We start from the raw sequence: 26,369 nt of genomic DNA, 5'->3' as shown, positions 1-26,369 counted from the left end.
TGGGGAAATATCAATATCAGAAGTAACCATTTCAGGATTTCATATCAAGACACCTAGATTTTTGCTTCATCTTTAGGTTTATTTACTGGCATATATATTCCTAAGAATTGGGTTTCGTGTGGCTTTTAAACACATGCATGCAAAAGGTTACATGATGCAGTAAACCAGATGTTTGCACAATACAAAAAGAAATAACGATTAATGAATTAGCTGACCAACAGCATACTCATGTTCATGACGGCAAATAAGAACATTCATGTTCTGCTGCTCTGCAATTAATATCAACAAATAAAAAAAGATGAGCACAGAAAGTGAGATGACAGGCTTGCTCAAGGACCATTATTGCCAGGATTGGGTTTTGATAAGGACAGGAAGTATTGGAAGTGTCTATGAGTACCTAAAACCAATTATTAGAAGAATTCATGCATACCTTAATAGTTGAGAAGTTATGTAATTTTAGACAGTGCAAAGCCTTTAATCAAACCATATCCTCAAATTGATTACCACCTGGAAATTGGGGTATTGCTTTGCATTAAATGTTCTCAATCTGTTCAGATCAAATATATTTCCTGTTCACCAACTGTGAAATATAAAAAGTTACTGTAATGACATTTGACATAACAGATTGTTACAAATCTGTTGTGATGAAGCTGTGATTTCCTCCAAGAAATCTTTAGAGAAATGTGGGTGACATTCTCATTTGCTGAGCATATACCTCAATGATGCGGCTGTCTATGCGGTTGTAAGGATGCCAGAGCCCCCGGTCATCTCTCCACTGCCAGATGGCTCCCTCTGTGGTCTGGGCACTGCCTTTCTTCAGCATGACATCCACTGCAAAGATACCCTCTCGAGGTAGGCAGGGCATTAGCTCACTGTGAGGAAGAGAGTATTCACAATTTAGGATAAGCTATGGTTAACACCATGTTTGTTATTTACAGTACCTTCAGAAAGTATGTACCTACTAGTATATCCTCAATTTTGATATTAACAACTGCAAGCTAATGGGATGGATGTCTTGACACTGCTTGCTTGAAACAGCACGCTCAGCAAGTCAGAAGCCTAACACCTACTAGAAAACCATTGTACTGGCTACCAAACTCCAACAACCAATGACATTGCCAACTTGAGTATTTCACTGAGGTTATCAAGTGGGTAATTTGCATCCCAGATGTTTCACTGAATTAGGCCCATGACACCACCAGAAGGCTCAACAGCGAGGTCTAGCAACCTAGAATGACCCCCCTCCATGCCCACATCCAACACCCTCTGCCTACCATTAAGCTGCAAGAACATCTGGGAGCTATGCCACCAACTGAATTGATTTCTTCTTGTCCACAGCTACTGACTAGCCCCTTCTGCTGTCAGACAACTTCTTCAGTACTAAGGATCAAAGGGTGACCTCAAAAATCTAAATGATGTGATGTCATTAATCTAGCTACAAACTCTCTTAACATCCATTTCAACTGGTCTAATGTGAGCCTGCCAACCACGGCCCCTTGCCTCACCTATTAAATCTGCTTAAGGCTGGCCCACACTTCAAGATAATTCAGCCAATTTTGGGCCCAATTCCCCCCTTCTGACTACTCCCGACTTGTTGATGGTTCTTAAGATCATCTTACCAGAATCTCCAGTGGTGGGAGGTATGTTAAGAATGTATTTTACTTCCCCTGATCTGCTCGGAAGCCAATCATGGCTGCACCAATTTCAAATTACAAATATTAAACATATTCAATATTTACGATCTGATCAGATCTGATATCCTGTGGTGTTGGAGGGAACCCCAAGGAACAGAGGACATAGTCCATGGACTGTCATGTGGGAAAGACCAATAGTCAATTGGGAGCCAAGCTGACAGAGGTAGTAGAAGTCATAAACACAACAACAACCATGGCGGCATCTGCGAAAGTCATGTTTGATTGTGAAATACTTACAAGATTTTTGGTTTTGAGAGTCAGGACTGGAGTTGATCATTGTTGATTGTGAATGGAATTTCTTACTGTGTGGTGTGCGGTTTTGGTCAAATGTGTGCATTGCTTTCCAAACATCAGAGGACTAAAAACTGAAAATGTATCATTACGTCATTATGTCTGGGGTCTCTCACATTTTCAACATGTTAAGATTTGAAAATCTTGTAGTGTGGGCCAGGCTTTACTTAGGCCTCACCTCAAAAGCTTCCTCTATTAGGTCCTCAAATGGGATTAACTCAGTGAAGAACACTACTGAGTATAGAATCATGTCCTGCCTCAAAGTGGTGAACAATTATCTGCGGAACGTGAAATTGCTTGCCAACATCAACTTGCAATCTCCAGTTCCTCGCCTACCCCCATCTACCAAGATTATGATTACTTGCCTGTACTGCCACATTCTGACCCTCCCGCACAAAGCTACTCTATTTTCCCAACTAATAAAAGCTGAATTATCCTTCGTATGCTTGCTTTCGACCACACCTGCCAGAAACTTTTGAACTTGGTTGTGATGCCAAGTGTAGTGATCCTGTGGTAAACTAAGCCTACAGCCTGATAAAATATACTTTAGAGTAGCTATGCTTCCATACAAGCGACAACTTGCATATTCACCTACCCACTGACTAAGGTTTTACGGTGTTGACAGTACATCGTACATTACTCAGACAATGAATTTAGTACGTATTTAGCACAACTTGCCTCCATGGTCCACAGGTCTCATCAGCCTATCCTCCTCCTCCTCTCTACTTTATCCCAATTCATCCACTGTCCCCGTTTGCCTGCTTCAGCTTCCTCCTGCCGCTGAATCTGAGGATTCCCAGATTTCCATTTATCACCTCACCCAAACTCCACCCTTCCCGTCATTTCACTGTATTCAAGCAACCCCCAGGAGCACTTAGAGTCATTTCCAGATCCACCTTTACAGACTTGAATTTCTCCGTCAACCTAGTAAACAGGAGCTCCCTTAGACACTGTGGTACCCCCAACCATTTCCTTACTGACATGCTTATCTTCTCTGATTTCACCTCAATAACAGGAATCTCATATACTGTCAATAGCCACATCAATCTAAATCGCAAAGACCACAATTTCGATTTGCCTGGCAATAATAACCTGTTAATGCTTCTAATGTCTTGCACAACAACCTTTCTCAACTCGCAGCCTTGCTCCCCATTGCTTAAGGAAGAGCTATACCATCTACCTTGACTCTGGACAGGCTTCTCTGTTATATAGCGAATTATTTCACTGTCAATCTGAAAGCTCTCCTGCGCCACTCTCCCCCTATTGACAAACTCCTATATTTACTAGATTTGACCATCATAATTGCCTAACTTAAAGAGTGTCAATCAACTTTTTCAATAGCTTACATGTATATGGAGCTGTAATTGTAATCATATCATCTATGTGCGCTCTGATGGGGGGGGGATGCACCCACCCTGCATCCTCTCACCACCAACAATCAGCTTAGATGCTCCATCACCTTAGGGTTGGGTACCAAACTCGATACTTATGGGTACTGACCAGATTACATCGGTACTACCGAGTAACTATTCACGTTAGATCAATTGGTGCCAAATTTCAGTACCTTGAGAGCGGGTTGTGTTGTGAATTAAAGTATTGATAAGACGTCTGATGACCCTTTAGAAAAATCCAACCTAGTTTAGCGCTTGTTGCAAGTCTGCATCTGGGCCAAAGAGTATACATCAGAGAGAAAGAGACTACATTACCCCTCTAAACCTACAGCTTGTTCAAGTCCAACACAGTCAGGGCAATGGTGAGCTGAAAACGGTCGCAAGCGTATTCGACAACCGTTCATCCGATCAACTTCACACTTGGTGGATGCACCATGGGTCTGAATGGTTTCGTGCTTGTTTGCTACTTTTTACAACTGAAATTATACTTCTGTTATTACAACGAGAGTGAAGTACTGAAAAAAGGTATCACTTGATACTGGTACTGAATTCCAGGTACTGGTTCAAATGTGAACAGTACTAGGGATCGACTGATTATCGGTCTGGCCGATTATCGGCTTAGATATTTTGTCATTTTTCATGTTATCATTATCGGCATACTTTTATTGGCCAGCCGATGTCTTCTTTTTTTTTTAAATCACGTACTGAAAGTGTTTATTATTTCCTTATATAAAGAAAAAAAGGCTTTGAAACAAGAGGCGAGATGTGAAAAGAGGAGAACGGGGAAACTTGTAGAAAAACGGCAGGCATGAATGGTCAGGGTGTGTGCTCAAAAGCATAACTGCAGCATTATCAGGACTAAAATCTATTAGACACTCCAATAAATGCAGCAATCAAATTTCACTGCACAGGAGCAAGGTTATAAAAATAAATTTCAAAATTAAGCTACAACCTTTATATAGCTGGAAGTCACCTGAACATTTTTTAAGGCATTTCTAAATGTTGCAAAAGTCTTTAAACCTTCTCAGTACTGGCAACATCATTCCTTCAAAATACATTATTGACAGTTGCTTTTAAAAACTGTCGAACGTTCATAAATAATAATAATAATAATAAATTAAACTTATATAGCGCTTTTCTAACACTCAAAGTCACTTAAAGGGACTAAAGGGAGAGAGCAAAGGCAAACTCTTTGGTAAACGGATAGGGCTGTCAACGAATGTTTCAAATTCGTATATAATTGAATCGTGGGGGGGGGGGGTTGTCCGTGTCCCATTCCTCAACTCCCGTGCCAGCTAATCCTGCTGAATCTCCAAACTGGGAGCGCACAGACTCCCATCTACTGTAGGTAAATACACTGACTATTGATAAGTACCTCATGCACTCCCACTTCAAAAAACCGGAACTATCACTTTAAAGATAAGAGAAAGGAACATAATGACATTAATGTACATTTTCCATTCAGTTCAGTCAAAGCCTGCTGGGAGCACTTTAACCAATTTATGTGGAATTATTTTAATATTATAATTATTCAGTTTGATCAAAGTTTACTTCCCGCTGTCCATGCTGTTTAATTCATTCCATTTTCAGAGGAGGCACCAGTGCAGCAACCAGGACACATACTTACATCCGGCTTCCCACCCGCAGACATGGCCAATTGTGTTTGTAGGATGCCCGACCAAGCCGGAGGTTACACCGATTTCATCATTTTTGATCAACTGACAAAAAGGGGGAAACCTAATCTCCGAGGCATGATTATTTAACAAAAAAATTTTTGGTGCCAGTAAATTCTATTTAACAAAAGTTGTGAGAAGGGATCAGAACAATCAGAAAAACAAACAAAAGTCTAAATTATTCTGATTTACATAACTATTGAAAAATATAACACATAATGAACATATCTTGAGCTACAAAATAGTTGAAGAAAAGGGAGGGAGAGGTGGTCAGAGGAGGCATTACCATATCAGAGAGGTGAGTTCATAGAGTTCCTGAGGGCTCCTCGGGACCAGGTCAATCTGCTCTTGGCAGCTGCCATTTGATGCACCACACAGGAGGAAGCGCAGAGTCTCTGCTATGTCTGCACAACAACGAGGAAACATACATAGTATGAAACATACATACATTGCTTGCCAATGGTAAGAATGACAAGACCGCAAAAAGGCAATCACACTATAACTGAAGGAAAAAAAAAAAAAAATCAAAACAAAAATAAGTGTTAAAAATTGGCAGTGGGTCTGAACAGTTCTTTAAACAAGACTAGCTCAAAACCTCATATATGGCTGGTCCGTGTATGGTCAATGTTTGAAATTGTGGCCAATTTGTTACAGGGATAGTCAGTGGTAGTCTCTATAATGTGAATTCCCGGATATTAAATGTTCATCTGCAAAAAAAAAAGTCATGCAATGCCGCTGCAAGAACTAGTTTCCACTTACACCTTTTGATGTTTGATTTGAAAGAGAATTATAATTACAACTATTCTAATTATCTGTTAACTCCGCCTCCTCTTTCATCTGTGTCTTTCTGTGGGTGTCTCATTTTTCTGAGGCCTGGTTCAAAATGCAGGCAATCGGATTTGTTTCTCAAATCAGATCTTTAAGACAGACTATCCGCGCAAGTGATCAGATTGGATTTGTGTGTCCAGACATCACCAACCCTATCTGCATGAGTTACTGTGGTAATGGCGTCGGCCTAAGTAGTAACTACATACACTGGTGATGCAGTTCACCAATGTGGAAGCATGACATGGAGATCCATCATCTCACCCTCTAAACAGTCGTGCTGTCAAGTCACGGTGCAGAACTCCTCCATCGCACCAGACAAACTCAGCGACGGAGGAGGCTGGTATACATTGCAATGTTCCGTGCTGCAGCCATGGTGGCTTCACTGGATTTGACATTCTCATTGTGTGTCACGTTGCAAGTGACACCAAAGACAGTTTGAGATCCATTTGGGCAGCCAGAGCGTCCGGACTGAAACGCATCTTTAGAAATCTGATTGGAATAGCATTTCAAATAGAGCCAATGTGCAAAAATCGCATTTCATGTTTTTTTTTTGTTCAGACTTTCTAAAATTAATCTGGATACAATGTGGATATGCCAAAAAACGGATTTGGGCTGGCAGTCTGAACAAAGCCCAAAACTCACTCTGTATTGAATGTTTTGCCAGCGTGATTGTTATTTCGGGTGCTTTAACTGTGCGTACTCCCTCATGCCCCTCAGCGCATGGAGAGCGGTTTTCTCTCCTAATCTGCCCTATGCTGGGCTGTTACAGTAGGTAACAAAATGAAGAAAGAGCAGCAGAATATTCCTTAGTATTTCAGTAGTATCCACAAGAAGCAATATATTCTGTTTGTTTGCATGCAAGCTGGAACCACTGCACTGATTCATTTTGAAAGAGCAACGACCAATAGGGAAACTTCTACTTCCATGTTTACCAGCAACGCCGTTGGTCGGCCGACCAATCGTGTAACCTTGATAACATGTTAGTCACCTGATCCAGTGGCCCAATCGTGTCAAACATGATATCTCAGTCAGCGACATTTGTGTTTGTAGGGCTGGCCTGCTGGTTCGGTCCAGCCAAAAATAATTTTCACAGAACTTCTCAATTACAAAACTCAAAAGACCTGAAAACTGGCAAAGTCATAACCAATATTTTTCCTGGTTATCCTGCCCTGTGTAGACATCCAAATTATATGGTACATCAAGGATGTATTTGAGTGAGGATAGCATATCCATAGTTTGTGAAAGGGAGGAAATGTGTCTGTCGACAACAACTATACATGCTTTAAAATGTGAGTGTACATAAACAGGAAGAGTGGATCTAAGTTTTATCGTTTATGCATGTCAATGAGATCTTGACAACAGTCTTCAACAAAGTCACTCACTCTGCTTCATGAGCTGCACTGCCAGGCAGGGGCAGTTGGAACACATAAGGGAGAACATGCGCACAACCATGATGAACATCCCTGAACTGAGCACAGGAGGAGTTACCACCAGCAGCTGCTGAATGTTGGTCAGCAGGTCTCGTGAGGCGACCTGCTGCAGCAGGTTCTATTGGTTTAAACACAAACACACCAACATCAGCTGGGAGGACTTGAGGTGGCAAAAGGTTAGTGCAAACAAAAAAATGTAAACATGGTTTTGTGGCTTTCAAAAGGGGGCCACATAACATACCTCCTCATGCTGAAAGTTGTCCACCAGTCTGGCAAAACAGAGACAAGTGCTTTCCACGGATTTCTTATCCTGCAAGGGGGTCCAAGGAACACAATGAGGAATTAATGGTCACAATAAATTAGGTCAAAAATAACCAACTAGATAAAGCCGATTTGTGCTACACATTGCATACGCAGAAATGTGAGGGGCATCTTGATCAAATATGAGTTCTGAAAATGTTTACATAAATTTTTTATAAAAAAAGATGGAATGTATGGCATTTGTCCCATGTGTTTCCTTAAGACACGTGAAACTGAATTTATTCATCGCTGATTTCTTAGATGAAAAAAATTAATTGAGGGAACTTTCAAATGTGCTTTTCTCATCAACTCAATTCTTTGATCGTAATACAATCTCTTAACATGTAGGGAAAAAGAAATCCTTTTATCCTTCTCTAAGTCTGGATTTACTATTGCTTTGTAGAGTGAGCAGATACCTGATGTGTAAGTCTCTGGGTCAGCAGTGGCAGAGAATCAGCAACAAAGTGGAACTCGTCCGGGGTGATGCTCTGGCAGCAATTAGCTGCAATGGCCAGGGCATTCCTCTGAGCATTTATACTGAAGAACTCCAAGTAGAGTAGGCAGTCAGCAAGCCCACCCTACAAAGTAAGGCAGAGAACTAGAGTAATGAAGTGTTTGGAAATACTGCAACACAGATTTCATTTGTGTCTAGAGTGTATGACCCATGACTAACATACAAAATACAACACAAATGAATAAAGGTTTGCTTTTATCATAATCACCGTTAACTAAGTGGTGAATGCTGATCCAATGGTACTTGTACATTGAGAATAAGTGTAAAAGTAGAGTACAAAAAGTTAGGCCACAAACTTTCAAGAACACACCTTAAGCAGCAGTTTTATCAACTTGAACCTTCAGGCTTTGAATCTACCGCATGCCTAACATATTGAAATCCAGATTATTTCCAGGTTTTTGATAAAAAGACATGCAACGGTGAGTCATTAAGACTTAAACAAGATCCAATGGCCGTCCATTGTGTTACTGATGTTTTTGTGAGGGAAAGGGGTCTCCAAGACTGGCAGGGAGCCAAGCATAGATAATATCGGAGGACAACGGCAAGAAAAGATATAGGTGCGGCCAAAATGGAGGTAGTCAGAGTGAGTGGGAGAGACACTTACAGCCTGCAGGATGGCTTTGCTGTGTCGCCTTGACAACATCTCCAAGGCAGTCAGTGCCTGCTCTGCTACATCAATGAACTGAATCACCTGAAGCTACACACAGAAAGGTGGAAGAATATATTAACATATCTAAAAGTCGTCACCACAAACTAATGAGGAATAAGGAATGGATATCTTACCTTTTCCAGGAAGACAGGAATTGCATCAACCACCACAGCAGAGGATCGAGGGAGTGCCTCCATCATATAAGTGAGAGCCCGAGAGGCATGATTCATCTGAATGGAGACAGGAAATGGTACAAAATTATTACTGAATATCATCCCTTTATCCACCCCCCCAAAAACCTCCCCCACTACAAATATAGCAACGAAAGCCAATTATACTTACAATATCAAAGTTATGCTCCATTTGTAACAGTGTGATCTGCAAAAAACAAAAACAAAAAAACAACTATTTTAAAAACACTGGCAAACAGCAGCAAAGCCTACTCTTGTACAGAAATAATTAACAGCATTATTTTAGATCAATTCTTGTTAAAATTAGACAATTAGCAGATTATTTCCACACACCCCCACCCCACCCCAAGAGGTGCAGAAGACCAAGTCAACTATCTGGTCTTACTGCATCATGAAGGGGGTCATACATAGAGGATGTACACTAATGCCACAAGACAGTGATGAAAAGCCTTGAACTGGTTCAAGTGCCAAATATATTGGAGCATGACGTGACCATTTTGTGTAATGAAAATCCTACACCAAAGACACAATATGCTATTTGTAGATCAATATAAAGGTTAGTCTTTCCCCGAGAATTTTTCCTATTCATGGATGGGGGTGGTGGGATGTAGCATGTTGTCGACGGGGGTGGGATGTCAACATTTTTGCCTCTCACCTGCTTTACGCCGATTTGTCATCACAAGATTACCATTCAACTTTCCACAGCCTTACATTACACCACCTAATAGTGAGTTTCACTGTGGTAATTATTGTCTGTTGGGCGAAAACCATGCATATACAAAGGAGTCGACGTTACGATAAGTGAAAAAATTACTTCCATTTTATAACCAAACATTACATTTTCATAGGCTTTGGAACACTCCCTTTGTCTGGGAAAAATTGAGGCATTCACAAGCCTTCAAAGAGGTATGTATGCATTTAGTTTATGTGTTGAAAATCACCAAATTTACAAATTCATAGTTTTCGCCCAACTGCATTATCAAGTTCTGCATTAAAAAAAACAAAAAAAAACCCCGCTGGTCTGTTTTAGTGCTGGGCCATATGGGAAGGATTATCACAATAATCATATGGAATTTAATACGATATCAATATAAAGCATAATATCTGCTAACTTATGCAAAAATAGCATGTTTAAGAATCTAAGCCGAGGTACTGTTTGATATTGCAACGTATAATGTCAAACCACAAACTAGTTTTCAAATAACACTCCCTCAAGACATTTCAGACCTCATTTTGTGAGACATATAGGTAATAAATTTTCATTATTAATTTAGACAATATATCATGAAAGGAGGGTGGCACGGTGGTGCAGTGGTTAGTGTGGTCGCCTCATAGCAAGAAGGTCCTGGGTTCGAGCCCTGGAGTAGCCCAACCTTGGGGGTCGTCCCAGGGCGTCCTCTGTGTGGAGTTCACATGTTCTCCCCGTCTGCGTGGGTTTCCTCTGGGTGCTCCGGTTTCCTCCCAGAGTCCAAAGACATGCAGGTCAGGTGAATCGGCTATACTAAAATTTTCTCTAGGTGTGTGTGTGTGCGCGTGCATGTCGGCCCTGTGATGGCCTGGCGGCCTGTCCAGGGTGTCTCCCCGCCTGCCACCCAGTGACTGCTGGGATAGGCTCCAGCATCCCCGCAACCCTGAGAGCAGGATAAGCAGTTTGGATAATGGATGGATGGCTCACAAAAGGACAATATCAGAATTTCCCTCTAATACAATACCACAAACTATTAAAAATATTGAATTATTGTCCAGCCCTAGTCTGCTTTACCGATTTTCTGTTGTTCCGAACCGCGGTACATTTGCGTAATAATTTTGTCAATTAGCGGCAACCATTTACTACAGACAATGGGCAAAGAAGCTTGGAGGAAGAGCGCATCCGGTTTGATCATAATAAAAATGGAAAATCATTGTTGCCTGGCGTTTTTTCCATTTATTTGGTGCCACAACCAAAGTGATCAAACCAAGGACCACACATGCATTCATGCTGCAGATGGATAGATTACAAGTGCACACACAATAATAATTTGCGGCAACGGGCAATAAAGAAAAATACACTTGCTGCTTAACTTGCAGCGCCTCCTCACACATCTTTAAGGTGAGTTCATCACTAGACCTGCTGCTGGCCAAATTCTCTTGGACAGTTTTCCTTACATCCACACATACAGTGCCTTGCAAAAGTATTCAACCCCCTTGACAGTCATCACTAATTTCTGGATTATAAAAGATACTCCCACATCTGTTCCTGAACAATATTATTTTTGTGAACGCATAAGCTCTAACAGCATGTTCCCAAAGCCAAAATAAGCTATGTTTCACTGACTTTTTATTAATAAATTAAAAACTCAAATATAGAGCTTGCATAAGTATTCAACCCGTTGTGCTCTGAAAGCTCCAAGTTTACACAAATGACAAATTATACCTAAAACAAACTCAGGTTAACACAGTTGGACATAATTAGTGTGCACCTGTAAGATATTAAAGTAACGGTCTCGTTTATGGGTATAAAAAGTACTCTGTGTAAAGTTCATTAGCCAGGTGTGAACTCCATCAGAAAATGAAGACAAAGGAGCATAATACTGAAGAGACAAAGTGATTAAAATGCAGAAGGCAGGAAAGGGATCCAAAACAATATCCAAGTGTTTGGATGGCCCACGGACCACTGTTGGATCCACTGTGAGAAAGTGGAAGCTGTATCACACCACCCAGATGTTTTGTAAGACAGGTCATCCCTCAAAGCTAAGTGTCCGAGCAAGATGTGGGCTGGTGAGGAAAGCCACAGATGATCCTGCAATCACTTTGAAGGAGCTCCAGAGGTCAGTGGCTGAAACTGGAGTAAATGTGCATGAGTCAACCATATCACAGTCTCTCCATAAATCTGGCCTGTATGAGGGGCAAGAGAGAAGCTGTTGCTCAAAACTACGCATATAAAACTAGCTTTGTCTAGTCAGAAAGGCACGAACTGAGGAAGCCTCTCGGATGACAGGCGAAACGTCTTCATGGATATATACCAAGTCCAGTTGCACTTGATTCAACTCATTTGGATAACCATGACCTGGATGAATGAGAACATTCACAGACATGTTACGCATATAAAAGCACGCTTGGAGTTTGCTACCAAGCATGAGAGAGACCCTATTAGGATGTGGGTAAAAGTTTTGTGGTCAGGTGAGACTAAAGTTTAGCTTTTTGGCCAAACCTCAAAGCGTTGTGTGGTGCAAACCTAACACTGCTCATGCCCTAAAAAACACACTCCCTTTCTAGGGGACGTCGGGTAGCGTAGCGGTTTATTCTGTTGCCTACCAACACGGGGCTCGCTGGATCACATCCCCGTGTTACCTCCGGCTTGGTCGCGCGCATCCCTATAGACACAATTGGCCGTGTCTGCAGGTGGGAAGCTGGATGTGGATATGTGTCCTGGTCGCTGCACTAGCACCTCCTCTTGTTGGTCCTGTTTTTTTTGGGGGGGAGGGGGGGGGCGTGATCCTCCTATGCGCTATGTCCCCCTGGCAAAACTCCTCACTGTCAGGTGAAAAGAAGTGGCTGGCAAATCCACATGTATCGGAGGAAGCATGTGGTAGTCTGCAGCCCTCCCCGGATCAGCAGAGGGGGTGGAGCAGCAATTGGGACGGCTTGGAAGAGTGGGGTAAGTGGCCAGATACAATACATCCATCCATTATCCAAACTGCTTATCCTTATCCAGGGTCGCAGGGATGCTGGAGCCCATCCCAGCAGTCATTGGGCAGCAGGTGGGGAGACACCCTGGACAGGCCACCAGTCCATCACAAGGCAACTGGGAGAAGAAGGGGAAAAAAAAAAAAGGAAAAAAAAACCACCTTCCCCACAGTGAAGCATGACGGCGGCAGCATAACGCTTTGCATCTGCAGGCACTGGGAACCTTGTTAAAATTGAGGGAAGAATGGATGGAGCTAAATACAGGGAAGTACTGGAAGAAAACCTGTTGCATCCATTATCCAAGCCGCTTATCTGAATTCGGGTCGCGGGATGCTGGAGCCAATCCCAACAGTCATTGGGCGGCAGGCCTGCCTGTTGCAGTCTGCCATAAAACTGAGGCTTGGGATAAGGTTCAGCTTCCAGCAGGCAATGATCCTAAGCACAAGCTAAAGCAACAACGGCATGGCTCAGCAACAAAAAGGTGAACGTTTTGGAGTGGCCAAGTCAAAGTCCGGGCCTCAACCCCATTGAAAAATCACAGACGGAAAAAAAAAATCACAGTCCAGAGGTGCCATCCCACCAACCTGTAAGACCTGTACAAATTCTGGCAAGAATGGGCAAAAATTACTCCAGAAGAATGTGCAAAGCTTGTACATACTTATCCCAAGAGAATCATGGCTGTTATTGCAGCAAATGGGTACTCTACAAAGTATTGATATATGGGGGTTGAATACTTCTGCAAGTACTATATTCTAGTTTTTAATTTATTTACAAAAAGTCAGCGAAACATAATTTATTTTGGCTTTGGGAACATACTGTTAGAGCTTATGGGTTCACAAAAATAATATTGTTCAGGAACAGATGTGTGAGTAGGGCTGGGCAATTAACTGAAAATGTATCGAAACCGACATTAAGAACCTCCTTTCATACCAATCACAGACCGTACTGCGGCTGACATGAAGCAGACTCCAGACCCCCTTTATTACGTAGAATTGAGTATGGTTCCTTGGTGTGTACCCGAGTTAAGAAAAAGGTTTCACAACAATCAAATGAATCAAACATTTAGGATAATGAATCCTGGGTCCAGACTAAATACTCTCATGTGAATACATCATAAAAGGCATGGTTAGTGCATTAAATGTTTCCAAAAGAGCTTAAACAAGCTATGATTTGAGACTCAGGGACAGATGGCAAGAAAGGATATAGTGGGCACTAAACATACAACTCTTCACTTTCAGAACAATTAAAATTCATCAACATTGCAATGTCAAATTGAAACCTCAGCAAAACAGAACAAAGTGGCTCACCAAAGCGGGCACAACACTCTTGACTGGGAATCCACCCAATGTCTCCTCATTGCCCATCACCAGCAGCTGGCACATCTCGATGGCAGCCTGAAGTTGCTGGGACTCGTCACCTGTGGCTTGCAGGCCTTGCAGCAGCTGCTGAGCTTTTGAGCCTGAGAGAGCAGATGCAAGAGTTTAAAATACATACTTTAACCTATCTAACATTCAGCAGAACAGCTCAGCGTGCACATAGAAGTAGTGGTCAATAGAATGTTAAACAACCAATATCAGGGCTTGAGTTTTACAGGTGTCCAGTCTTCTCCGATGACTGGAATTTCCATGGGGCAACCAAGATACAACAGAAAAGCATCCTTTGTACTAAAATCAAGCTGTTGACACATAATGCTACTAGTCTTAGCAAAATGATATTCAGCATCTGATCTGCAAGTTTTTCAGAAATTTATGTTCATGAAGTTTTTACTGGAACCGGGACTCCCCATTGGAAGTGAGACGTGAGCAGCGCATAAGCCTTCAGTCACCCAATCCACACTGACTCCATCTTCCAGTAACGCCAACCCAACCTGATGTTGACGACTGTTCTGGGAAGTACAAACTGCTAGCATTTAAGCGTTGTAGAAAATGGGTAAAGTTTTGTTTATTCTTGCTACATAACTTAAATTTTGATACAACATGTTGTTAATTCACACGTTTCTCTGTACTAATGACCACTACCACCTTTTCACATCATGGAAGTTTTTTGTACTAACATGAAGAAAATTAAAGTTTTGTGGAGTCCCCTCTGAGAATCGCCACCTTAATGTGGTGGAGGGGTTTGGGTGTCCCGGTGATCCTGGGAGCTGAGTTTTCAGGGGCAATAGCTCCTGATAGGGTCTCCCAAGGCAAATCGGTCCCAGGGGAGGGGCCAGACTAAGAGCGATTCCCAAGAAACCCAATCCAAGTACACCAGCAGAGCTACAGCACCTCGCCCAAAAAAGGGAAACGGGTCCCCTCCTGGGGCCAGACCTGGGAAGGGAGCACCCCCTGGACCCACCACACACGGGGAAGAGCATTGGGGTAGGGTGCAATGCAGGCCAGGCAGCAGGCAAAGACGGGGACCAGGGCGTGCCGACTTTCGGCATCGCAGACTGGTCTTCAGGTTATGGAATGTCACCTCTCTGACAGGGAAGGACCCTGGGCTGGTGCAGGAGGTGGAGCGGTACCAACTATATATAGTTGGGCTCACCTCCACACATAGCATGGGCTCTGGCACCAAATTCCTGGGGAGGGACTGGACTCTTTACTTTTCCGGAGTGGCCAAGGTGACAAGCGCTGGGCAGGTTGTGGGGATACTCAAGTCCCCAGCTGAGTGCCGCCATGTTGGAGTTCTCCCTGGGGATTGAGAGGGTTGCCTCAATACGACTTCGAGTTGCTGGGGAGAAGGCTCTGACTGCTGTGTGTGCTTATGCACCGAACAGCAGTTTGGAGTATCCGGCCTTCTTGGGAGTTTCTGGGTGGTGTCCTGGATAGAGTTCCGCCGGGGGACTCTATAGATCTGCTGGGGGACTTCAACATTCACATGGGCAATGATGGAGAAATCTGGAGGGGCGTGACTGGGAGGAATGGGCTCCCCGATCCGAACCCGAGCGGTGCCTTGTTATTGGACTTCTGTGTGAGTTATGGATTGGCCATAACAAACACTATGTTTGAACATAAGGTAGTTCATAACGGTACTTGGTACCAGAACACCTTAGGCCGAAGACTGATGATAGACTTTGTGGTCGTATCATCAGATCTGCGGCCGAATGTTTTGGACACTCGGCTGAAGCAGAGCAGAGCGGTCAACTGATCACCACCTGGGGTGAGTTGGATCAGATGGCAGGGAAGGCTGCCAGACAGACCTGGTAAACCCAAATGTGTAGTGAGGGTGAACTGAGAACATCTGGCGGAGGCCCCTGTCCATGAGGTCTTCAACTTCCACCTCTGGAAGAAGTTCTCATGTATCCCGAGGGAGGCTGGGGACATGGAGTCTGAGTGGGCCATGTTCAAAGCCTCTATTGCAGATGCGGTAGGGAGGAGCTGTGGTCATAAGGTCAACGATGCCTGTCAAGGTGGCAACCTAAGAACCTGCTGGTTGACACCGGCGGTGAGGGAAGCGGTCAGGCTGAAAAAGAAGGCCTTTCGGGCTTGGTTGGCCCAGGAGTCTCCTGAAGCAGCAGACAGGTACCAGGAGGCCAGAATGGCTGCGGCTTCGGCAGTCGCCGAAGCAAAAACTCTGGTGGGGAAGGACTTCAGCGAGGCTATGGAGGCGGACTTTCAATTGGCCTCAAGGAAGTTCTGACAAACCATCTATCGACTCAGGGAGGGGAAGGAGGGCTTGACTCAGGCTGTGTTCAGCCGGGGAGGGGAAATGTTGACACGGACTGGGGATGCTGTCGGGCGGTGGAAAGAACACTTTGAGGAGTTCCTGAACCCGGCTAACATGCCCTCAGTGGAGGAGGTAGAGCCTGAAGACTCGGGGGAAGCCCCACCCATATCCCTGGCAGAGGTCTCTGAGGTAGTTAAGAAGCTTCTCGGTGGCAAGGCACCGGGTGTGGATGAGATTCGCCCTGAGACATGCATCAGTTGAACTACTGGAATGTGTAATGGCTGATGTTTTTGAAAACATCAGCCATTACACATTCCAGTAGTTCAACTGATCATTTGACTAGAGTCATTGAACTGGTAATTGCGACTGTACACTTTTTTTCATATATATCATGTATTGATATATCATGTATGGATCATTAGTTTGTTTCTTGATTCCATTACAAAATATCTGAACAACAAAAACTTTATGCAGAGCACTGTTACTGTGAATAAAACAATGAAGCCCTCATTGTCCAGGTTCGTATGAGTTTTGTGTGGGACAACGTCAACTCTTGAGGGATGACCTCAAAATGAGCTGTAATCCATGTACATCTAGATCTAGAATTTTCCTTAAAATCGACTCCAGAACATACGTATGTAAATTACCCAATAACTAAGTAATGCTTGCTCACAGATGTGTGAGCAAACATTACTTACAGAGTTAAGAGAATCAGTAGTAATGGAGTGTTTTTTTTTGTTTTTTTAATTGGCTTTTTCTCCCCCAATTTTACTTGGCCAATTACCCCACTCTTCTGAGCCGTCCCAGTCGGGGGGGGGGGGGCTGCAGACTACCACATGCTTCCTAAGATACATGTGGAGTCGTCAGCCGCTTCTTTTCACCCGACAGTGAGGAGTTTCGCCATGAGGACGTAGCACGTGGGGGGAATAGCCCTCCCCCTTGAACAGGCGCCCCAACTGACCAGAGGAGGCACTACTGCAGTGACCAGGACACACCCACATCCAGCTTCCCACCCACAGACATGGCCAATTTTGTCTGTAAGGACGCCCGACAAACTGGAGGCAACACGGGGATTCGAATCGGCAATCCCCGTGTTGGTTGGCAATGGAATAGAACGCTACGCTACCCGGATGCCATAGAACCATTTAGAAAAAAAAACAACAACATACAGTTAGTGTAAGGCATGCAAACACTTTCTACAATTTTTCAAGTACCATCAAACAACAATGGATTCAGATTTTGCTGTTTTTTTGTATCGGAATAACATATCTAATAATATGTGCTTTTTACGTCTACATGTTTATACACCCAAATAATGCCCCAGAAAATCTTTTGAGTACCATGTTGTGCTCTAAGTTATAGCACGTAGTGAAGGGTGAGGATGTAGGACTCACTTGCTCCACTGCCTATGGTCCTGTGGAACAGCTGCGACATGCGGGGTCCAAGGGGTCCAAAGAGATGTGGGGGGAGACCCCTGGCCTCCAAAAGGGCTAGAGTGGGCAGGTAAAGCAAGGTTGAAGAAGAAACTGTCTAAATGGCGAGCCTGTCTTTACTTAAACGGAACTTCTTTTTTTTTTAAACAGTGTTTGTATGTGAATGTTTACAATACAAACTAACCTAGAGCATAATAAGGTTTATCAATGGTGAATTTCAGAAGTGATACCCTGAAGAAAAAAACCGAGGGGAGTTTGTAGTAGGGTTACACTTACCTTGCAGCCTTCCCATTTCAGAGTCGTCAGACTCGCTCTCTCCAGATGTCATGCCTACAGCTCCGGCAACTGAGCTAGAAGCTGCAGATCAAAAGAAAGTAAAAGCCTTAGTATAATCAAACTTGAACAGTAATGGAAGTAGCAACTTATGTTGGGCGATATGTCAAAAATTTCCGACCAGCCACCATCAAGCCAACAATTGGTGACTGCCCCCCCCACCAAAAAAAACAAAACCCATTATAGATTCGGGTACGAGTCTTGAGAGTAAATGAGAAGTCGATTGTATGTCGCAAGCCAGCAAACCATTCGCTGCTGATCTCAGTATAGGAGAACTGGAGGAACAATGGATAAACCAAAACAAATTTGCCTTATTCAACTTGCAGCCACACGGAAGTGCCAGTCTCCAATGTTAAAACGCCGATATGAAAATACAATTTCAAGAGTACGATTAATCAGTCACAGCTGGAGATCATCTCAGCTCAGCCATGGGAAATGTTTTATTGTAGCTACTATGTTTTCTTACTGTTGTTTTAGGAATGTATGTCAACCAGCAGAGCAGCTATTTGCTTTCAATCACTTTATATCGTGAAAGCTGCGAGTTATACACATTTGAAATCTTTTAATAAGGGCTTTGAAATTATAATAGCCTGATCTCTGTCATTTCACGTAAGACTTGGTGGCTTTGTGTGAGGTTCCACCTGGGAGGCTACGCATCCAGACTGACAGGCAAAGCATTTTTATTAGGTGGATTTTTTTTAGCTTGAGCACTGCATATTAAAAACTTTATTTACACACAAGCAGAAATGGGTAGAAAAACCCCCAAATCTGTATTAAACTAGAAAACTTAAAACTAGAAAGCTGAAAATGGGAAAAACAAAGAACTTGGGAAAACATAGGACCGACCCTTCAAGTCAGGGCTTTCAAAACAAAGCTGACGTATGGTTCAAAATTGCTAGGTCCAGCTTCTTATAAGAAACTGTCCACAGAGCACATTAGGTGTTAAATAGGAGAAGGTGGGTACCCGATGCCCCTTGTGGTGCCTCATCGGTGCGAGCTGCTGATGAGTTGGCCCCATCCTGGTTGTTATCGGAGTCGGCCATTTTCTCCTGGCGGCGAGCGTCGACTGCCCCCCGCTTGCCCAGGCCTGAGCCCCGCCGACTGAGGAGACAGCAGCACAGTTGAAAAGGGTGCGTGACAGCAGATCAACCACAAGAGACAGTGCAGGAAATTGACTGCTGTGACTAGATAGTCTATGTTAGCACCTTTGACACTGGTTGACTGACTGAAATTTTGCAATTCTGAGCAATTACATTTTCAATATTTCTAGGTATTAAAGACTAAATATAGTGAAGATTAACACAAGCCAAGTTTTAGAGCACACACATACAAGCAGTAGTCAAAATGATAAAAAACAAACAAGATAAGCAAGTCGATGCCAATCTAGGCCAAGGTTTCAAATGCAAAAACTTTCAAGTATTAAATCATTATAATGCAGATTAACTTGCCCATGACCAAAACGCAACAAGAAAAAAAAAACAATATTGCTGTAGCACTGGCATTAATTAGTGTGTATCCTACGAAGAGAATTTCGTTGCTAATGGCTTTGAAAAGATTACGGAATATGTAAAGCCTGGGATACAGCTGAAAACAGGATTACGAGTGAGAAAGACTACCCCAAAAATAAGCTACATATCACGAGTTTATCATACATGTTTTTTCCCCCCCTAATTTCAAAAAGAATGACCGGGATTTCACTCCTACCTAAAATGACCATGGGCGGTCAAAATGACTGCTGGTTTTTAAAATATATTCTGTCAAGATAAATACCCAATTGAGATATTAATGCATTGCATATGTTAGGATGTCTGTTAGGAAACGACTGACACCAAAATTAACATTTTAACAACTATGGAAAATTGAAAAAGTGAAAATATTACCTGAAAAACAAATCCGAAAACACATATTGCTAATCTAACAAACGTAACAAGACCTATAAAATGTGAAATGTAAAAAAAGAACTAAAAATAACCATTGAACAACCAAACAACGACTGGAACTTAAAAACTACTAGAACGACCATGGGCGGTCAAAATGACCGGTGGTATTTAAACTCTATATTCTGTCAAGATAAATACTTAATTGAGATATTAATGTATTGCATATGTTAGTATTTCTGTGAAGAAACAACTGACACCAAAATTAACATTCTAACAACTTTAATACTATTTTTCAAACAATTTAAAATCGCTGCTGTCCAATGCCTGTAAATACTGCAACGCCTCAGTGGTAGCCATGGTGCGTGTGAAACGGCGGCTGTACCCAGACATGTTGGAATAATCAAATATCAAGTTTAGACTATTACTCTGCACTGGCGAATGCTAGTGTGTTTCTCGACTGAGTAATGAACGTCACAAAGGAAATGATGTAACCAACACACGTCATAAATAGTGACATGACATGAGCCATGACGCACAAATTACACGGGGCCATTTTAGGTAGATCTTATCGTAACTTTTTTTGTGCAATTGATCTAAAACTCATTTTAATGCAAATATCGAAAATTTTAGGAGCATTAAAGGAGTAGCAGGCCTGTATCTTTTTTTTCACAAAGTTACTAAACTTTGAAAACCCAAAACGGTCTAAATCACAACCTTGGTCGTTCTAGTGTTAAGTGAGAGAATCTAAACCACAGAGCAAGGATGTGGCCAAGCTTCACTGCAACATTTTTTTTCCCAACATACAACTGCTTGTTTTTGTTTTTTTGCATCACTTTGCGTCATTCTTGTGATGTGCTCTTGGCCTCTCTTTGTACATTTTAGTTCGTTGGTTCGGTTGGTACCTGGTGCTGGCACAGGAGCCCGTGGTCTTTTGGCGTGTGCTCCGCCGAAAGCTGGGGAGCTCTGCTGGAGGAGACTCGCTGCGCTTCTTAGTGGATTTCCTCAAACCTGAAGGGGGGGGGGGGACGGACATCTAGTCAGTTAAAACTTGCCGTAACTGGGTACTAGGCATTTTAGAATATACAGCTTGATTTCAACTGATGTGTCGGCATCGATTAATTGTCTCTGGTCCCTTACCCGTGAGGGGTAATGATGAGATGTACAGTAGGCTCACCTCAATGAACCATTGGCTGGCTCGTTACTGTAATGAGCAGGGATTCGGCTTTGTTGATAACTGGCTTTTCTGGGACCACCCTTACATGCTGAAAGCGGACGGCATTCACCCTACTGGGGACGGCGCCACTCTTTTGTCTAGCAATATAGCTAGCTAGCTGTCCATGTTTAGTTTGATTAGAGAGCCTGCTAGGTTTAAATCTAGTGCGGATGTGGACTCAACTAGTTTAATTAATATGTTTAGTCAGGGAATTTCTCAGCTTGGTCTATAACATTGGGACCGTCTCCCTAGCCTGTTGTGTTGCTCCCAAGCTCTCCTCTCCTAAATGTGTGAATAACAATAACCTAATTCCTACCACTGGTGGTGGTGAAATGTGCAACAGAGTACCTAATAATCTACAGAACCAAACATTTAATGTTATCAAAGGTGTGACCACATATCGCCCAAAGCATTGGCTGTCAAAATTATCCATTGATAATACAAGGTGTCCAATTCCAATTAATATTTGACCTATTGGTAGCTCTAAAGTTCTGCCTACTACTGATCACTTTCACAAGATGCTTAGATTTGGTTTCATAAATATATTAGTGTACCAAAGCCTTACAGATTCTTGATTTGATTCTTGAACATAGTTTTGATATGATTGGATTATGTGAAACATGGCTGAAGCCAAATGTTTTCCTTCCCTTAAATGAAGCTTTCCCACCTGACTATACGTATGCCCATGTAATTCGGGCAAATAAACAAGGTGGGGGTGTGCAGCCTTAATATCTAAGTCTAGTTTCAATCTGAATTCTAGACTTGAATCTAAATTCCAATCTTTTGAGGCTCTTATTCCAAGTCCATCTCCCTCAGCCATGAATAGACTCAGCTCGGTCCAGATTGCGACAGTCTATCAACCTCCTGGCTCTTACTCACTATTTCTTGGAAAAATTTGGAGAATTTGTCTCAGGTCATGTTACTCATTCTGATGAGAGTCCAATTCTTGGTGATTTCAATATTCATCTGACTAAGGTTGATGATCCTCTAAGTAAATGGTGATCCTCTAAGTAAAGCCTTTCTGGAGCTTGTTAATACTTTTGGGTTTGCTCGGTTTGTTCAAGAGTCAACTCATTGCAGTAGTAACACCCTTGATTTTGTTTTATCTAAAATGATAGCCGTTTCTGATCTGAATGTCTTGCCAACCACATCTGCTGTGTCAGATCATTTTTTCATCAAAGTTGAAGCATTACTGGCCTGTCCAGTCAATGTTGGCACAGATGTAATTACCACTCGCCACATTGGTCTGTCCACTGTAGCTACATTTGGCCAGCAGCTGCTTTAAGTCTTGGCTCCTTTCACTGTAGTGACTGACTCTTGAAAATTTCATTAGTGACTTAAATGTGGCCCTCTCAGTTCAGTTGCCCCTCTCACTACCAGAGCTATGCAACTAGAGGCCTACACCCTGGTTTAACAACGAGACACGTGCTCTTAAGTGAGCCTGCAGGAGACTGGAACGTAAATGGCGAAAATCAAAATTGAAGGTCCCCCACCCCCCTTTCTACCCAATTATATCCAGCCAATTACCCCTACGATCTCTGCTCCACCCCCTCTGCTGATACGGGGAGGGCTGCAGACCACCACACATGGCTCCTCCGGTACACGTGGAATCACCAGCCGCTTCTTTTCACCTGACAGTGAGGAGTTTCACCAGTGGGACGTAGTGCGTGAGAGGATCACGCTATTCCCCGCAGTTCCCCCTCCCCCCCCGAACAGGCGCCCCGACCGACCAGAGGCGGCACTAGTGCAGCATACCCACATCCAGCAGACACGGCCACTGTGTCTCTAGGGATGCCCGACCAAGCCGGAGGTAACACAGGGATTCGAACCACTGATCCCTGTGTTGGTAGGCAACGGAATAGACCACCACACCACCCAGACACCCAATTTTTACCTATCTTGGCATGAGTGTATAATGAAATACAAGCGTCCTTTATCTGCTGCAAAAGCAGTCTCTCTCTCTCTCTTAATGAATATTAATAAACATAACCCCAGATTTCTCTTTAACACTATATCTAAACTTACTAAAAAGCAGTCGTCTATTAGCTGCTCACCATTCACGGCCCATGAGTTTCTAGACTTTCTCCAATAAGGTGGAGATTATTAACAAAATTAGTTCAACTCCAGCTACTCCTGGAGATACTGTCTTACCAAATTCATATCTATACGATGAGTCACTGATAGTACCTGCTTTTACAGCCTTTTGAGACTCTCTTGATACTTTGACTAAGCTTGTGTAAGCTTCTCAACCAACTACTTGCCTATTTGACCCCTTACCAGCAAAACTTTTTAAAGACCTCTGGCCTTTCCTGGGACCTACAATGCAAGATACCGCACCTTGATCCAGGGTCTCTTAAAAACTATCGACCAGTCTCTAATCTTCCATTCTTTTCTAAAGTAATAGAGTTGTGTATCAACAACTTTCGACCCCATATAGAAGAAAACCATCTATTTTAACCTTTTTAATTGGCTTCAGGGCCTCTCAAGCCACGGAAACTGCTCTGACCAGAGTGGTGAATGATCTCATACTAACTATTGACTCTGATTCCACTCCTGTGCTTCCATTACTGGACCTCAGTGCAGCCTTTGACACCATTGATCAATGTATACTATTAGACAGGATAAATTGGAATGTTGGCGTCTCTGGCTTGGCTCTCTCTTGGCTTAAGTTCTACTTATCTGGAAGAACACATTGTGTCTGCTATAATAATATTACATCAAAACTCTCTGACGTTAAATATGGCATACCTCAGGGCTCAGTTCTTGGTCCTCTACTTTTCTCTCTCTTTATATTTCATCTCTTGGCCAAATTATACAGTCATGGAATACATTTCCATTGCTATGCTGATGATACTCAGCTATACGTGCCAATAAGGGCTGATAATTGTACTCAAATGACTAATTTAGAAGCCCGCTTGGTGACTGAAAAATTGGATGTCACCAAATGTTCTGCTTTTAAATTTAAATAAAACTGAGATGCTGGTCATTGGCCCTGCTAGATACAGACACCAATTCGATCAAGTAACAATAACAACCGACAACTCAGTGATTACACAAAGTGCGGCAGCCAAAAATCTTGGTGTTACGTTTGATCCCAGCCTTTCCTTTGATAAGCACATTAAAGAAATCACCAAGACTACCTGTTTTCATTTATGTAACATGGCTACAGTTCGGTCTTTCCTTTCCATGGCTGACGCAGAGACACAAAGACATGCATTTATTTCATCCAGACTTGATTATTGTAATGTTCGGTTTTCAGGTCTACCACATGCTAGTACTAAAAGTCTTCAGATGGTTCCAAATGCTGCAGCTAGAATCCTAACTAAAACTAGAAAATTTGACCATATTACACCAATTCTTGCCTCTCTTCATTGGCTTCCTATCCATGTTAGATCAGACTTCAAGGTGCTTCTGCTGACTTATAAAATCCAAAATAGGCTTGCCCCATCTTACCTGTCTGATCTCCTTAAACCATACATTCCATCTTGAGCTCTTCGCTCTCAAAATACAGACAGTGTGTACCCAAAGTTAAAAAGAAGTCAGCTGGTGGCAGGGCCTTTTCCCATCAGGCCCCATTCTTGTGGAATAACCTGCCTGCTGCTGTCAGACAGTCTTTTGCATCAGACAGTCCGAGTCTATAAACTTAAAACTTGTCTTTTTGCTTCAGCCTACAATTAGTCGCCTTTAGGTTAAGTGCTTCACAGCCTGTCCTGCATGGTGGGTCGGTTTCTGTCTCAATGAGTTTACCAAGTACTGTTCTGCAGACAAGATTATAGCATATATAGACTATTGCTAACTATTCTCTTCTCTCACATCTTTTCTGTCTCTCTGAATGATGTCTTCTCCTTTCTCTTCTTCCGTGTGTGTTAGTGGTGTGATGTGAATATCCCTTGTGTCCACATGCAGTCTGTCCACCCAGGTCTCCTGGTGATGGTGGTCACCACCTGGACAGTGCTTGGCATAACCCTCGTCACATTTTTTTTATATATCTTATGAATCTGTATAATTCTGTTATCCTGTTTCATTGTTATATCCTTCTCTCACTCAAATGTGTGGCTAACGTATTTTTTTATTTTTTGTCTACATGGCGATGGTGGTCACATGGCTCGGGTCCTGGGCTAGTCTGGACACTACTTGGCATCCTACTCATCATATTCTTCGTATATTTTATAATTCCATTACAATTCTGTTAACCTCTTTCAATGTTGTATTCTGTAAATTGTGTAAACAACATCCACTGCACGTTGTCCGTTGTCGGAGAGAGATCCCTCGTCTGTTGCTCTCCCTGAGGTTTCTTTCTATTTTTTTCTCCCTGTTAAATGTTTTTTTTTTTTTTTTTTTAGGGAGTTGTTCCTTATCCGATGCAACCCAGCCACTGAGGATGCAGAAGTGAGTGCATTCTTAGTGCCGGTCCCAAGCCCGGATAAATGAGGAGGGTTGCGTCAGGAAGGACAACCAGCGTAAAATCTTTGCCAAATCAAATATGCGGCTCATCAATAAGATTTTCATACCGGATCGGTCGAGGCCCGGGTTACCAATGACGGCCACCAGTACTGTTGGCCAGCAGGGTGCCGGTGGAAACTATGCTCCTGTTGGGTGAAGGAGAAGGAGAGGGGGAAGGCATGTCCACAGGCAGTGAGAGAGGAAGAAGGGTAGGAGTGTGGAGGTGAGTCGGACTTTTCTGAAGGAAAAGTATGTCAAGAGTGTGCTGGAGGTGAAGAGAGTGTCAGACAGAGTGATGAGCATGAAGCTGGAAAATGAAGGCGTATTGATGAATGTTATCAGCACATATGCCCCACAAGTTGGGTGTGAGATGGAAGTGAAAGAAGAATTCTGGAGTGAGTTGGATGAAGTGGTGGAGCATGTACCCAAAGAGGAGAGAATGGTGATTGGATCAGACTTCAATAGGCACGTTGGTGAAGAGAACAGAGGTGATGGGTTGGTATGGTGTCAAGGAGAAAAATATCGAAGGACAGATGGTGGTGGATTTTGCGAAAAGGATGGAAATGGTTGTGGTCAATACATATTTCAAGAAGAGGGAGGAACACTAGGTGATGTAAAAGAGTGAAGGAAAGTGCACACAGGTGGACTATATCTAATGTAGAAGGTGCATCTGAAAGGGATTGGAGACTGCAAAGTGGTGACAGGGAAGAACGTAGCTAGGCAGCATCAGATGGTGGTCTGTAGGATGACTTTGGAGACCAAGAAGAGGAAGCAAGTGAAGGCAGAGCA

The 26,369-nt window shown here is 42.9% G+C and overlaps 1 protein-coding gene across 3 annotated transcripts in view; it reads right to left on the bottom strand.

Annotated features, from left to right (window-relative positions):
• The window catches only part of trip12 (thyroid hormone receptor interactor 12), an 85,012-nt gene that overhangs the window by 43,889 nt on the left and 14,754 nt on the right, over positions 1–26,369 (bottom strand). For all 3 annotated transcript variants that reach the window (XM_056283059.1, XM_056283058.1, XM_056283060.1), the window contains 13 exons: positions 20,827–20,932; positions 19,009–19,145; positions 17,988–18,068; positions 17,673–17,768; positions 13,935–14,086; positions 9,113–9,148; positions 8,905–9,000; positions 8,726–8,818; positions 8,024–8,185; positions 7,549–7,617; positions 7,260–7,425; positions 5,336–5,453; positions 716–872 (listed from right to left, as the gene is read on the bottom strand). In XM_056283059.1, coding sequence (XP_056139034.1) covers positions 716–872; positions 5,336–5,453; positions 7,260–7,425; positions 7,549–7,617; positions 8,024–8,185; positions 8,726–8,818; positions 8,905–9,000; positions 9,113–9,148; positions 13,935–14,086; positions 17,673–17,768; positions 17,988–18,068; positions 19,009–19,145; positions 20,827–20,932 — 1,469 coding nt within the window. The remainder of the gene's footprint in view (positions 1–715; positions 873–5,335; positions 5,454–7,259; positions 7,426–7,548; positions 7,618–8,023; positions 8,186–8,725; positions 8,819–8,904; positions 9,001–9,112; positions 9,149–13,934; positions 14,087–17,672; positions 17,769–17,987; positions 18,069–19,008; positions 19,146–20,826; positions 20,933–26,369) is intronic.

This window comes from Lampris incognitus, chromosome 7 (genome assembly GCF_029633865.1).
Source record: "Lampris incognitus isolate fLamInc1 chromosome 7, fLamInc1.hap2, whole genome shotgun sequence".
Classification (NCBI taxonomy): domain Eukaryota; kingdom Metazoa; phylum Chordata; class Actinopteri; order Lampriformes; family Lampridae; genus Lampris; species Lampris incognitus.
The sequence above is the reverse complement of the archived record's forward strand: the minus strand, read 5'-3'. Positions and strand labels throughout refer to the sequence as shown.